This window comes from Urocitellus parryii, chromosome 7 (assembly GCF_045843805.1).
Source record: "Urocitellus parryii isolate mUroPar1 chromosome 7, mUroPar1.hap1, whole genome shotgun sequence".
NCBI lineage: Eukaryota > Metazoa > Chordata > Mammalia > Rodentia > Sciuridae > Urocitellus > Urocitellus parryii.
Window position 1 is genome coordinate 493,674 of NC_135537.1, and position 12,609 is coordinate 506,282.

Below are 12,609 nucleotides of genomic sequence, written 5' to 3' on the forward strand. Positions count from 1 at the left end.
CCACTGACAGTGAGTTTTACCTCATTGGATCTGGTTTTTTTTTTTTTTTTTTTTAAGTTGTTGTTGGACACAATACCTTTATTTTATTTTTATGTGGTGCTGAGGATTGAACCTCTCTCGTACTAGGTGAGCACTCTACCGCTGAGCCACAACCCAGTCCTGGATCTGTTTTGATTATGATAAAAAAAAATAAACCCATCTATCTCCCACTTCTTCTGGACCTCCTCTGGGGCACAGCCCAAGCACCAAGTGTCCAATACTACTCTTAAAGTGTAGCCAGGAGTGAGAACCGCAAGACATGGCAGATATTTGGTGTTCAAGGTAATGAGGGACAGGGTGCCCCAAGACATAGGATTCCAGACGTGTTAGACCTTCCACAGGTGAGAAATCTGTTAAAATGCTCCAAGCCTAGACCCTAACACCCTTTTATCTCTCAACACAAAGTAGCTTCGCAGGTTTATTAATGTGCCTTCACTGAATCTTCTAGTAATAAAACCTGCATATACATCTAGGAAATAGTACTTAGTTCATTTAGGAAAACACGGTTCCTTCTTTTTTTCCTCCCCCAAACATCCCTGGAATCTTGAGTCCTTTAATATGACTGGCTGTGTCTTCTGAATGCAGGTTGTTCCCTGGGGCTTCTGTCCCCTTGATTGAGCTCACATGCCCAATTACCCAAAGCGTATTTTACTACAAGTCGCTTTTGTTTCTTCTTACGTTAGGGCACTGCGTCCTTTTTTAAACCAAGTGTGAGGTGGTGCGTTTTGATTTCAGGAGGACGTAGCGACGGTGCAACAGAACACCTGGATGAAAGCAGGAGCCACAGCCCCAAGGTGCTGTGAGCAAGGTGGCCCCTCCGCCCGGCCCCGCCCACACGTGTGCCTGGTGACCAACGCTGGATGCTGATCTGGCCCTAAAGCTCAGGGTGCCTGAGGCAGGCAGACTACACCTCCGGGGACGTTCTGCGCCCGCGCGCGCCGCGAGGAGGGGCGGGGCCTAGGAGAGACCCGCGTGGTGGACGTCAGGGATAGGGCCTTGGGCGGGGCTTGGGCGTGGGACGGAAGGGGCGGGGCCTGGGCGGAACCTCCGAGCAGCGCGCGAACTCCGGATCGCGGCGGCTGCGGCGGGAGCATGAACCTAGACCGTGAACTTCGCCGTGAGTCTCTTGGGGCCCAAGTACGGGAGCGCGGGGCGGGGAGTTGGTCTCCACTCATCTCCTCGCCCTCCTTCCTCCCGGTAGAGCTGAGCAAGGCCAAGGCCAGGGCCCAGAAGAACGGGCAGCTGCACGAGGAGGCGGCCTTCTGCCATCAGCTGGGGGAGCTGCTGGCCAGCCACGGTGAGCGCACGCGCGGGCAGGCGGCTGGGAACTCTGCTCTTCCCCGCGGCCACCAAAGCGCCAGTAACCCGCCTGGCCCGGTGACCCGCGCGGTGCCCTTATGCAGGCCGCTATGCTGAAGCCCTGGAGGAGCACCAGCAGGAGCTGCGGCTCCTGGAGAGCGCCCTGGACACCCTAGGCTGTGCGGTGGCTCACCGCAAGATCGGAGAGCGGTTGGCTGAGATGGAGGACTACTCCGCTGCCCTACAGGTGCGCACCCAGCGCGGCGGCCTGCGCCTATGGAGCTGCTTTCTGAGGAAGGAGGCCCCACTTGGGAGTTTCAGAGTAGAGGGACTCGTAGGCAGCCACACATTCTGGGCCTGCCAGGGACGCAGCCTGGTTCAGGGGTCAGTGCACCGCGGCCTTCCCTGGGACCAGGCAGTAGTGAATTCCTGACAACAGAAACTATTAAGGAACTATTACTTCTGCCCAGTTTTTTGGGAAGAGGGAGCGGGACCGACTGATGCTGGAGGTGGTGGCAACACCCCAGCCAACTTCCAAGTCATCTATGTTATGAGCAACTATTACCACAGACAGCCTCTGGCACTAACTAGATGAGGCATGTGTGGATGGCACTGCAGGGCTTTTGGAGAACAGAGGCTCTCCTGGGTGAGAGTGGCTTCCCCTGGGGTTGGGACTTATGGGTTTGCTTAAGGTGAAATCAGCTCAGCTGCTTTTTCCCTCCACCAGCACCAGCACCGTCACCTGGAGCTGGCAGATTCCCTGTCCAATCACACAGAGCTGCAGAGGGCATGGGCCACCATTGGCCGCACCCACCTGGACATCTATGACCACTGCCAGTCGAGGGATGACTTGCTACAGGCACAGGCTGCCTTTGAGAAGAGCTTGGCTATTATAGATGAGAAGCTGGAGGGTGGGTGCCCTCACCTAACTCCCATGTCCCACCACCCAGGTCCCTTTTCCATAACTCCTGCATGACAGTTTATAGGGCCTTTGCTGCCTGCAATCTAGATTCTGGCAGGCATCTGGTTTTTGTTCCCTTTATGCTTTGCCTGTAGCAAGACCTTTGTTCCCAAAGGTGTATGTGGGGGAGGAAGCAGCTCAGTATCTGGGGGGTTCATCTTCCAGGGACCCTGTCCCAGCGAGAGCTGAGTGAGATGAGGACTCGACTCTACCTCAACCTGGGTCTCACTTTTGAGAGCCTGCAGCAGACAGCCCTGTGCAATGACTACTTCAAGAAAAGCATCTTTCTTGCTGAGTGAGGCTGTATTCCCACCCCAGGAGGGAGCGGGACCCCAAGATCTTCCAGAGGGGGCAGTCTGGTCAGGCTGTTGCTCTTCCATGAGCAGAGAAGCCTCTCACCTGTGCGGAGAGTTGGAGAGGAGTAGGTTCAGGTCCCAAGCTCTCAGCATGGCAGAGCTGTAATCCCTGTGGTATAAGTAACCATAACTAGCTCGGTAATCTTGGACCTCAGGGGTATCTTAAGTACTTTGCTATTCTCTGTCCACTGTTATAGATCGGGGAGGGTCCTGGGCACTTTGAGCACTTGTTACCTCGCCCTCTGCAGGCAGAACCACCTCTATGAGGACCTGTTCCGTGCCCGCTATAACCTGGGTGCCATCTACTGTCGGGAAGGGAAGCACTCTCAGGCCATGCGCTGCTTGGAGGGGGCCCGGGAATGTGCACGTGCCATGAAGAAGCGGTTCATGGAGAGCGAGTGCTGTGTGATGGTCTCCCAGGTGCTGCCCTCACCTACTCTAGGCTCAGCCCCCTCTGGATGGGCTTGGTCCCTAGGGAGTCAGCACCTCACTTTCTTTTTCTCCATAGGTCCTCCAAGATCTGGGGGATTTTTTAGCTGCCAAACGTGCTCTGAAGAAGGCCTACAGGCTGGGTTCCCAGAAACCTGTACAGAGGGCAGCTATCTGCCAGAACCTCAAGTATGGTAAGGCTGGACAGGGCCTGAGGGTGAACCCCAAAAGAGTTGGGAGGGCTTTGCTCCTCCAGCAGAGGAGGCCCAAGTATGTGTCAACTTTGTCTGGGCCTCTCCCAGCAAGAGGAATAAGTCCCTGTTGACTCAGACAAACCCTTATTTTCATCTGAGCCTGTAGCACAACATGTCAAAGGGCATTGAAGGGTGGTTGGGGGACTGGCCAAGCCTTTATTCACAAGGCAGTATCTTCACTGACAAGCTGACAGGTGGCATGTGTGTGACTCTATTCTGATCATAGTGATGGTCAGTGCTGATTGACAGTGATGAGCCCTTGCTGCAAGCCAGACACTATTACAGACTATAAGCTTATTTGTTCTGATTTGGAAGGACCCACATGGTAGATTCTTCTACCCTCTCTTATCTGCTGGCAAGTGGTGGGACTGGGGTCAGTGTCCAATACTATGCTGCCCCCTTGCATGAGACTCTTTCTGGCAGTGCTAGCAGTGATCAGGCTGCAACAGCAGCTGGAGGAGTCTGAGAGCAGTGACCCTCAGGGTGCCATGGCCATCTGTGAGCAGCTGGGGGACCTATTCTCTAAGGCGGCTGACTTCCCTAAGGCTGTTGAGGCTTATCAGAAGCAGGTATGTGGCCCCTATGGGGTAGGAGAAAAGAACCAGCAAGGTACAGAGTGGACCTGGGCCTTACTGTACCTCTCTCCAGCTGCACTTTGCTGAGCGACTGAATAGACCAGACCTCGAGCTGGCCACCATCCACGTGTCCCTGGCCGCCACACGGGCAGACATGAAGGACTATCGCCAGGCAGTATACCACTATGAAGAAGAACTCAGGCTGCGCAATGGCAATGCCCTGGAGGTGATGTGCCCTGTTCCCTCCTCAGTGTAGGTTTGTCCTCAGGACTCTGCCTTAGGACCACCATTCTCCAGTGCGCATAGATGGGTGCCTCTCTGGACAGGACTTCCTTCTGAGAATCATTGAGCTCCATTTTTTGGAGATGGGGCAGAACCAAGGCAGATATTCCTGTTGTGTGTAGGCACCTGGGGAAGCCAGCTTATGGATGTCGTGGGCAGCAGCCATCAGCTCATTCTTCCTCCACTCCAGGAGGCCAATACCTGGTTCAACATTGCACTCTCCCGCGAGGAGGCTGGTGATGCATATGAGCTTCTGGCTCCATGCTTCCAGAAGGCTCTTAACTGTGCCCAGCAGGCCCAGCGGCCCCAGTTGCAGGTACCTGAGCCTGCCCCACATTTACTGGGTCCCCAGCAAGCCCAGCTTGCCTGTCCCTCTTGTCTCATGCCCCCTTTCTCCCTGCCCCACCCCTAGCCTTGAGCAAGAAGATGTCCTCTTTCTCCTCAGAAGCAGGTATTGCAGCACCTCCACACTGTGCAGCTGAGGCTACAGCCCCAAGAAGCTCCTGGCACCAAAACCAGACTGCAAGAGCTGAGTGCGGCTGAAGAACTGGTGGAGGAGGAGGAGGAGGAGGCAATGGAAGAGGCGGCAGCTAGCGTGGCCCTAGAGGCCAGTGAGCTAGAGCTCTCAGAGAGTGGTGAGGGCAGTGTGGCTGCAGCTGGCCTTGTCCCTGACTCTTGCTCTGGATTAGGTCCTGGATTGGTACTTTGCCTACACAGAGCCTGCTCAGGACTCACCAGCAGAAGGGCTGGAAGCCTACAGGGAGGCTCCACAGGGCCAGAGCCTGGGGAGACAGTCCAGTAGAGGCCTGTGTTGCACATCCAGGCAGGGTGAGGTAGGGTGCATCTCAGGGCCTTGCTGCTTCATGCCAGAGCCAAGCACATTCCTGGAACCCTCCAGAGGCTGGTGTGGTCATCTGTGCAGAGGGTGGGTGTGAAGGACTGACTAGAGCAGATCTTGGACTTAAGTCACAGCTATGGGGTTAGGGTGAGAAGATACGGGGCTGAGAGTAGGGTTGGTGGGAGGTAGGGAGCTGAGGCTGATTTCTGACTGAAGGGTGGGTAGAGGGGAGCCTGGCTATGAGGTTTGGAGTGCAGGTTCCTGGAAAGACTGTGACTTGAAAACTTCAGGGGCCTCTAGGACCACAAGTGAGTAACCCAGCAGCCATGGGAAGTTGGGCCAGGTCTTAGAGGAAGGTCAGGTTGGACATTGCTGGTGTGTGAGTGGTGTGGGAAGAGGTGACCAAGGACTAAAACAAAAGGGAGAACCGTTCAGCAGGTAGGCAACAGAAGATAGTGTAGAAAGAGCAGTGGCAGCAGGGAAGAGAATTTTTGAGTATCACCAGGACCAGGAGTGGGTGGAAAGTGAGAACAGGCAGGGTATACGGCCTAACAAAGATATTTGAGAGGGTGGCAGAAGGTCTGGATGGAGACTGCCCTGTAGAGCAGAGCCTGGGGGCAGGGGTGAGTGGGCAGTTCCACTGAGGGAGGGCTGCATCCCCTGTTGACAGAGGAATAATGGGGCCTTGGCAGGTGAGGGGTAGCCTAGGAGCAAGGTTTGGCCCCACAGGTCTGAATTCTGCTCTCCTGCTTATGGCTGCTGCTGCCTCAGAAGTCAGAGGAGCCTGGGCAGGGCAGGGGTTTGTTTCTACTGCTGGCTCCTCACAGGCTCAGTCAGTTGGCTCAACTCTTCCAGAGGATGATGCTGACAGCCTGGCCTGGCAGCTGGAGGAGGATGAGGAGTTTCAGGGTTGCCTAGGCCGGCGGAAGGTGAACAGGGTAAGGACCATGTGCCCCAGTCCCTCCTGTCCTGGCAGCCGCACCCATCCCTCACACCTCTGCCCCAAGTCAAGGCTATTCTTCCCACAGTGGAACAGGCGCAATGACATGGGGGAGACCCTGCTGCACCGAGCCTGCATTGAGGGCCATTTGCGCCGTGTCCAGGACCTTGTGAGGCAGGTAAGCTATCACCCCAACAGATTGCTTGGCCCTAGCTCCGTTAGGGAGGAGCTATGGGCTCGACTTTCTCATATTTAAAATGGGCCCTAAGATGCCAAGCAGAATCTGGGTTGGCCTGGCCAGGATGGGGACTGTATGACAGACCAAAACCCTGGTGCCCTCCCTCCTACCTCAGGCCCTTCAGCTAGGCCCTGTGCCTGCCCCAGGGCACAAAGTGACATAGGCTAGAGGGTGTGCTGTGGCTGCTCAGCCAGCCTTATGGGGCAGAAGTGGTACCCTCATTGAGGAGACCTCAGGCAGTGGAGGAGAGGGCCAGAGCCAGGCTACAGAGCACACAGGGCCAGGCTCCTTCCTGTCCTTGGTCACAGGGCCACCCCCTGAATCCTCGGGACTACTGTGGCTGGACACCTCTACATGAAGCCTGCAACTTTGGACACCTGGGTGAGCAGGGGATGGGCAAGTCCTGGTGCACAACGTGGGCGAGGAGGGGCTGAGCAGACATTGGGAGCTGGGCTTATGTCCCTACCTGCAGAGATCGTCCGCTTTCTGCTGGACCACGGGGCTGCAGTGGATGATCCAGGTGGCCAGGGGTGTGAGGGCATTACCCCTCTACATGACGCCCTTACCTGTGGCCACTTTGAGGTGGCTGAGCTGCTTATTGAGCGAGGGGCATCTGTCACTCTCCGAACCAGGAAGGTGAGCTGGGGTAGTGGTGGTGGGTGAGAGGGTGGGTGGGAGCTGCTCTGTTCCCTGCTCAGCTGGGTGCTACACAGGGCCATAGCCCACTGGAGACACTGCAGCAGTGGGTGAAGTTGTACTGCAGGGACCTAGACCTTGAGACGCGACAGAAGGCAGCAGCCATGGAGAGGAGGCTCCGGGCGGCTTCTTCAGGCTCAGGCAAGTGGGGCCTTCTTCACCTGTGGATATTGCCTTGGGCTCTGGTCCCTGACTAACACTCCAGCATAGGGGGCAGAGAGAGTCTGGTACCTGTCTTATGATGCATTCTCCCTCCTACAGCCTCCCCAGCCTCCTGGACCATCCCAAGTAACCACCTGTTTGATCCTGAGACCTCTCCTCCCTCAAGCCCCTGCCCAGAACCCCCTTGGCACACTCCTAGATCCTCAGAGGCCTCTCTAGCCTGCACCACGGTTTCCCCACAGCAGGCTGCATCAGTTGTGGCAAGGCCTCGAAGGAGTAGGCATAGGTTGGCCAGCAGCAGCAGCTCAGAGGGTGAGGACAGTGCTGGGCCCCACATGCCATCCCAGAAGAGGCCAAGGTACTCTGTCCCAGCACAGCAGGATGAGGCCAGGACAGCTTGCCCTGCCAGCATCAGGGAGGCGAGTACCGTGAGTGCAGGCCAGGCAGCCTATCAGGCAGCCATCCGAGGTGTGGGCAGTGCCCAGAGCCGTTGCCTCAGGCAGGGCCCTTGGGGCCCAGGTGAAGCCCCTACACCCCAGACAGCACTCATTCCCGAGGAGGAATACCTGGCTGGAGACTGGCTGGAATTGGACACACCCCTGCCCCGCAGCCGCCCATTCCGCCCGCCCCGCCCCCAGGGCAGTGGGGACAGCAACAGGCCCAGTGCTGTAGGGCCAGACGATGAGGAACACTCTGCCAGGCCCCGAACCCGGACCAGGCAGAGCCGCCTGACCTGTCTTGAGAGTTGCAGCACACTGGACAGAGCTGGAGGCAGCAGCTTGGCTGCAGAGCTCCCAGAGAATCCCAACGTGCCCAGGGTCCCTGGGGAAAGCCCTGCAACAGGCCAGCCCTTGGTGGGTGACAAGCTGGCAGCAGAGCTAACCCCCAGCTTGGGCAGGTGGAGATGGAGGCCTCTGTCTTTCCTGACTGCCCTGTCCCCTGTTCCTCCTATCAGGGTCTAGTACAGCCTCCTCCCATCCGGATTCGAGTTCAAGTTCAGGATAATCTTTTCCTTGTCCCTGTCCCACACAGGTATGGTGACATCTACCCTCTCTGAACCCCAGTCCCCCCTGCCCACCATGCAGCCCCTTGCCTGAGCCCTCAGTGGTAGCACAGTACACAGTTCCTTTGTGTACATGTCAGGGTGGGGTGTGTGATGACTGCCTTGGTGGCCTGTCCCTAGGAGTAGTCTGAGGAGTAGGTAGGATGCCAGGCTGCAGGGACAGAAGGCTGCTATTCAGGGGAGGGGATGGGAAATCCACCAGGAGAGAAAGCTGTAGACCTCAGCAGTGTTGGCAGAACCCTAGGACATCTTGTGGGTGCAGCATCCCACCCTCCCCCAACAGTGAGGTCCAGTCTGTGGCTTGGCTGGCTGAGCAGGCCTCCCAGCGCTACTACCAGACCTGTGGGCTACTGCCCAGACTCAGCCTGCGGAAGGAGGGCGCGTTGCTGGCCCCGCAGGACTCCATCCCTGATGTGCTGCAGAACAACGATGAGGTAAGCCACAGCCATGGGCACAGACCACCCCTAGGAGCTGCCTCTCCAGGCTGCTCACCAATGGTGCTCACCAACGGTGCTCTTCAGGTGTTGGCTGAAGTGACTTCATGGGACCTGCCCCCGCTTATCGACCGCTACCGCAGGGCCTGCCAGAGCCTGGGACAAGGTAAGGGCTCCAAGAGCCTGGCTTTAGGTGAAGCCCTGAGCAGAGGTGGTTGGTATGCAGGCCCATCTTCCAGTTGCCATTTCCAGTTCTGTGGTGCACCCTTCCCTGCCTAACCCTTGCCCCCACGTGTGGGTGACAGGTGGGGGCAGACAACCCTGAGCTCAGGAAAGGAGCTGCTGGGAAGCTTTTTGGGAGAAGGAGATGTGAGAGTGGCCCACCTGTGCAGATACTCATGGCACTGAATCCCAGGCTTGTGGGAATAGACTCAGCTTTAACTCCTGGGGCTGCCTGGTTTGTCCACAGAACTCCAAAGGCAAAATGTAGGCACTGGCCCTAGTAACCCCATGTCTCCCTCATCAGGGGAACACCAACAGGTGCTGCAGGCCATGGAGCACCAGGGCTCAAGCCCCTCCTTCAGTGCCTGCTCCCTGGCCCTGAGCCAGGCCCAGCTCACACCCCTGCTTCGAGCCCTCAAGCTACACACAGTGCTCCGGGAGCTGCACCTAGCAGGGAATCGGCTCGGGGATGGATGTGCCAGTGAGCTGCTGGCTGCTCTGAGCACCATGCCCAGCCTGGTCCTCCTTGATCTTTCGTCTAATCACCTGGGCCAGGAAAGTCTACGCCAACTTGCCGGGGGCCCTCAAGGCCAGGCCACCTTGCAGGTAGAGCCTAGGGTGCAGCAGGCCAGAAACTCTAGTAACAGGTTGCAACAGCTGGGAGAACTGGCCAATGCCCAGCCTGAAACAGGGATCCTGCAAGGAGACTAGACCTCAGGGGACTGGGCCCATGGATGTCAAGGGGCTCAGTGCTCACCATGTTTTCCACAGAACTTGCAGGAGCTGGACTTAAGCATGAACCCTCTAGGAGACAGTTGTGGTCAGGCCCTGGCTTCCCTCCTGCGGGCCTGCCCCTTACTCAGCACTCTGCGCCTGAAGGCTTGTGGTTTTGGTCCCAGCCTCTTCCTGAGCCACCAGGCAGCCCTGGGCAGTGCCTTCCAAGGTGAGCTGACCAGGCAGGTCTAATCCCTGAGCCAGGTGTGGAGGCATTAAGGGTCTTGGGCATAAGGACCAAGATGGGATTTGCTCGGGATTTCAAGCCTGGCTTCTTCAGGAGGAGCTAACTCCTCTGAACGCACAGGTAGACGTGTGGGTGCTGGACCAGTCTGGGCTGTGCTCCCAGACCACAGCACACTACAGGCAGGATCCCAGGCAGGCCATCTCTGCCCTGAACCCCACCAAATGCCTATGGCTAGAGCCTTCTGCGTGCCTCAGTTCTGCCATGAGCATAACTGGCAGCCCTAGTGCCAAGAGGCTGGGAATAGAGCCACCTAGGGAATCCCTGGGGCAGGGGCTATATTGGGCAACCGTGGTGTGAGTTCCTTCTGATCCCCCCACAGATATGCTGGCCCAGGGCCCATCTCCAGCAGCCAGGGATTGGTGGGTGGGGAAGGCTGGGCTCAAGAGAACTTGGGCAAGAGCCGTTGCCACTAAACCTGTTTCCCCACAAAATTAATGGAGAAGAGCCTTTCCAAAAGGGGTCATAAGTGTTCTAGGCCCAGAACTCAGGGTGGAGGGTGGGTAGGATGGTGGCCACATGAGGCCTACAAATTCTGGTCCTGGTACAGATGCTGAGCGCTTGAAGACCCTGTCCTTATCCTACAATGCCCTGGGTGCCCTTGCCCTGACCAAGGCCCTGCAAAGCCTGCCCACCTGTACTCTTTTGCACCTAGAACTTGGCTCCGTGGCAGCCAGCAAGAGTGACTTGGGCTTCATGGAGCCCATTGTCAGGTATCTGGCCAAGGTATGAGGTGGGGAAAAGCCAGAACATGAGGCTTCAGAGAACAAAGGTTCCCATAACTGTGACCTTTGGGAGGTTGGAGGGATTGATTTGGGACAAACAGCTGCAGGACACCTGTACAGACACCTGCCTCAGGCTATGAATTCCTGGCCACCAAAAAGGACATCTGGGACTTGGGATGGCCTCTCTACCCCAAACAGTTCCCGAGGAACACACCAAGCCCCTGTGTTTTCTCCCAGGGACGGAGTCCTTGTGGTTTCACATCACAAGGTGCCAAGAATTTCCTTCTCACTTCCAAGTTCAGGGGCTTCCTGGGTGTGGGGACCTCTGCCAGGAGGGAGGGAGGTCCAGTGCCCACTGGGCTTGGCTCCCTCCCTGTGCTTATGTCCAGGAAGACTGTGCTCTGGTCCACCTGACCCTGTCTGCAAATTACCTGAATGACGCAGCTGTGAGAGAACTAAGCAGGTGATGCCCCTGCCCTGTTGCCTATTGGGGGTCTCAACCTGAAGACCTGGGAACCCTGTTCCTCTGCCATCCACCCTGTCTTTAGGGCTGACCTGGCAAGCATGCTGCTATCCTAAAGGTTTTTTTTTTTTTTTTTTTCTTTTTACCATACTCTTGTGACTCTTGAGAGCTTTCCCTCTTATATGGCCTTTCTTGGCACCCTCTGTGCATCAGTCCATGTCCCTGGAGACTTGGCTGGCTCTAAGGGGAGTGACAAGAGGTGTGCGAGTTTGGCAGTCTCGACCTCTAGGTAGTGCTGCCAACCTTCCCTATGCTGTGTTGGGCCACAGCCTGCTGGGCCTGGCCTATGGCTCCCAGAGCTAGGGTTTGTAGGGCAGCTTTCCCTAGAGATTGAGTGAGGGCTTCTGTGGAAGCTAATCCCTGAACTTCCCACACTGTCTCAGGTGCCTGCCTCTCTGCCCCTCACTCATCTCTCTGGACCTGTCTGCCAACCCTGAAATCAGCTGTGCCAGCCTCCAGGAGCTCCTGTCTGCCCTCCAGCAGAGGCCCCAAGGCCTCCACTTCCTTGGCCTTTCAGGTGAGGGCTGAGTATGGTGGCCACCTCTGCCACGCTTTCACAGGCTGAGGCTCAGGGAACTTCTAAGAAGCCAGCATGATGAAAGAGTGTGGAGCATGACAAGAAAGGGACAGGGGAGCCTGGGGTCTTTGCCTCTCCCCAATCCAGCCTCACCCTCAAGTGTAGACAATAACAGGCCCCTCGTCCACAGGGATCTCCTCATTCTCCATGGCAGAAAGAGGAAACCCAGGGTCCAGGTTCACTGCCACAATGGGACCCTCTCACCTTCTGGCAGGGGTTGCTTTGACCCTCTCTGTCCAGGCTGTGACAATGTAGCTTGTTCTGCAACACCAGGGCAGCTCCCACCTGTGTTGTCTGAAGGACAGCTCCGGAAGAGAGGCATTTGGTGAACTGGCCCACCAGCAGCCTGGCATCCCTAGCTGAGGCCTGGGCAGAATGGCAGGCTTTGCCCTTCAGGGGACATAGGCTTGTGCACAAGGGAACCCCTGAGTTCATTTCCTGCTTCCACACCTGGCTGGATTCCTGGCACCTGCAACGCCACGCAGCTTCCCCAGGTTCTGAGGCTACTGGGCTTTCTGGCCAGAGGACCAAGCTCTTGAGCCCTCAGGCCCACAACATAGAGATCTCCTAAAAATTCATTTTATTGGTGGGTGGCGTCCACCAGTGGGCCCATCTGCCTGACCATGGGCCAAGAACACCTCCTTCCCACGATGAAGCAGGACTTTTTTGCCCTCCAGGCTGCACTGTCCAGGGTCCCCTGGGCCCGGGTCTCTGGGACAAAATCACCACGCAGCTGCGGGAGCTCCAACTATGTAGCAGAGGCCTGTGTGCCGAGGACCACGATGCCCTGCGCCAGCGGCTGCAGAGTCCCAGCTCCTGCACTCTGACCCGGGGCCCCCAGCTCTTCTTCCGCGACCTCTGACCCTGCCCGTCCCCTGCCCAGAAGCCTCAATAAACGTCTTTGCTGCCTTCTTGGAGTGGCTTCCTGGGAGGAGGGTGGGTCCGGCCCGCGGGGGCGTGGCCAAGGCTAGCCCCGCG

The 12,609-nt window shown here is 57.2% G+C and overlaps 1 protein-coding gene across 1 annotated transcript; it reads left to right on the forward strand.

The window, feature by feature from the left end:
- Positions 1-1,114: 1,114 nt before the first annotated feature.
- Positions 1,115-12,571, forward strand: Tonsl (tonsoku like, DNA repair protein). Its single transcript, XM_026409877.2, has 26 exons — positions 1,115-1,156; positions 1,241-1,336; positions 1,443-1,585; positions 2,066-2,249; positions 2,465-2,594; positions 2,904-3,075; positions 3,164-3,278; positions 3,762-3,907; positions 3,987-4,139; positions 4,386-4,511; positions 4,641-4,830; positions 5,889-5,971; positions 6,062-6,151; positions 6,520-6,592; positions 6,684-6,847; positions 6,925-7,057; positions 7,169-7,923; positions 8,025-8,101; positions 8,416-8,566; positions 8,654-8,732; positions 9,093-9,394; positions 9,560-9,731; positions 10,357-10,532; positions 10,921-10,994; positions 11,438-11,571; positions 12,309-12,571. The coding sequence occupies exons 1-26, from the start codon at positions 1,132-1,134 to the stop codon at positions 12,491-12,493; spliced, it is 4,128 nt and encodes a 1,375-aa protein (XP_026265662.2). The 5' UTR covers positions 1,115-1,131; the 3' UTR covers positions 12,494-12,571.
- Positions 12,572-12,609: the final 38 nt, after the last annotated feature.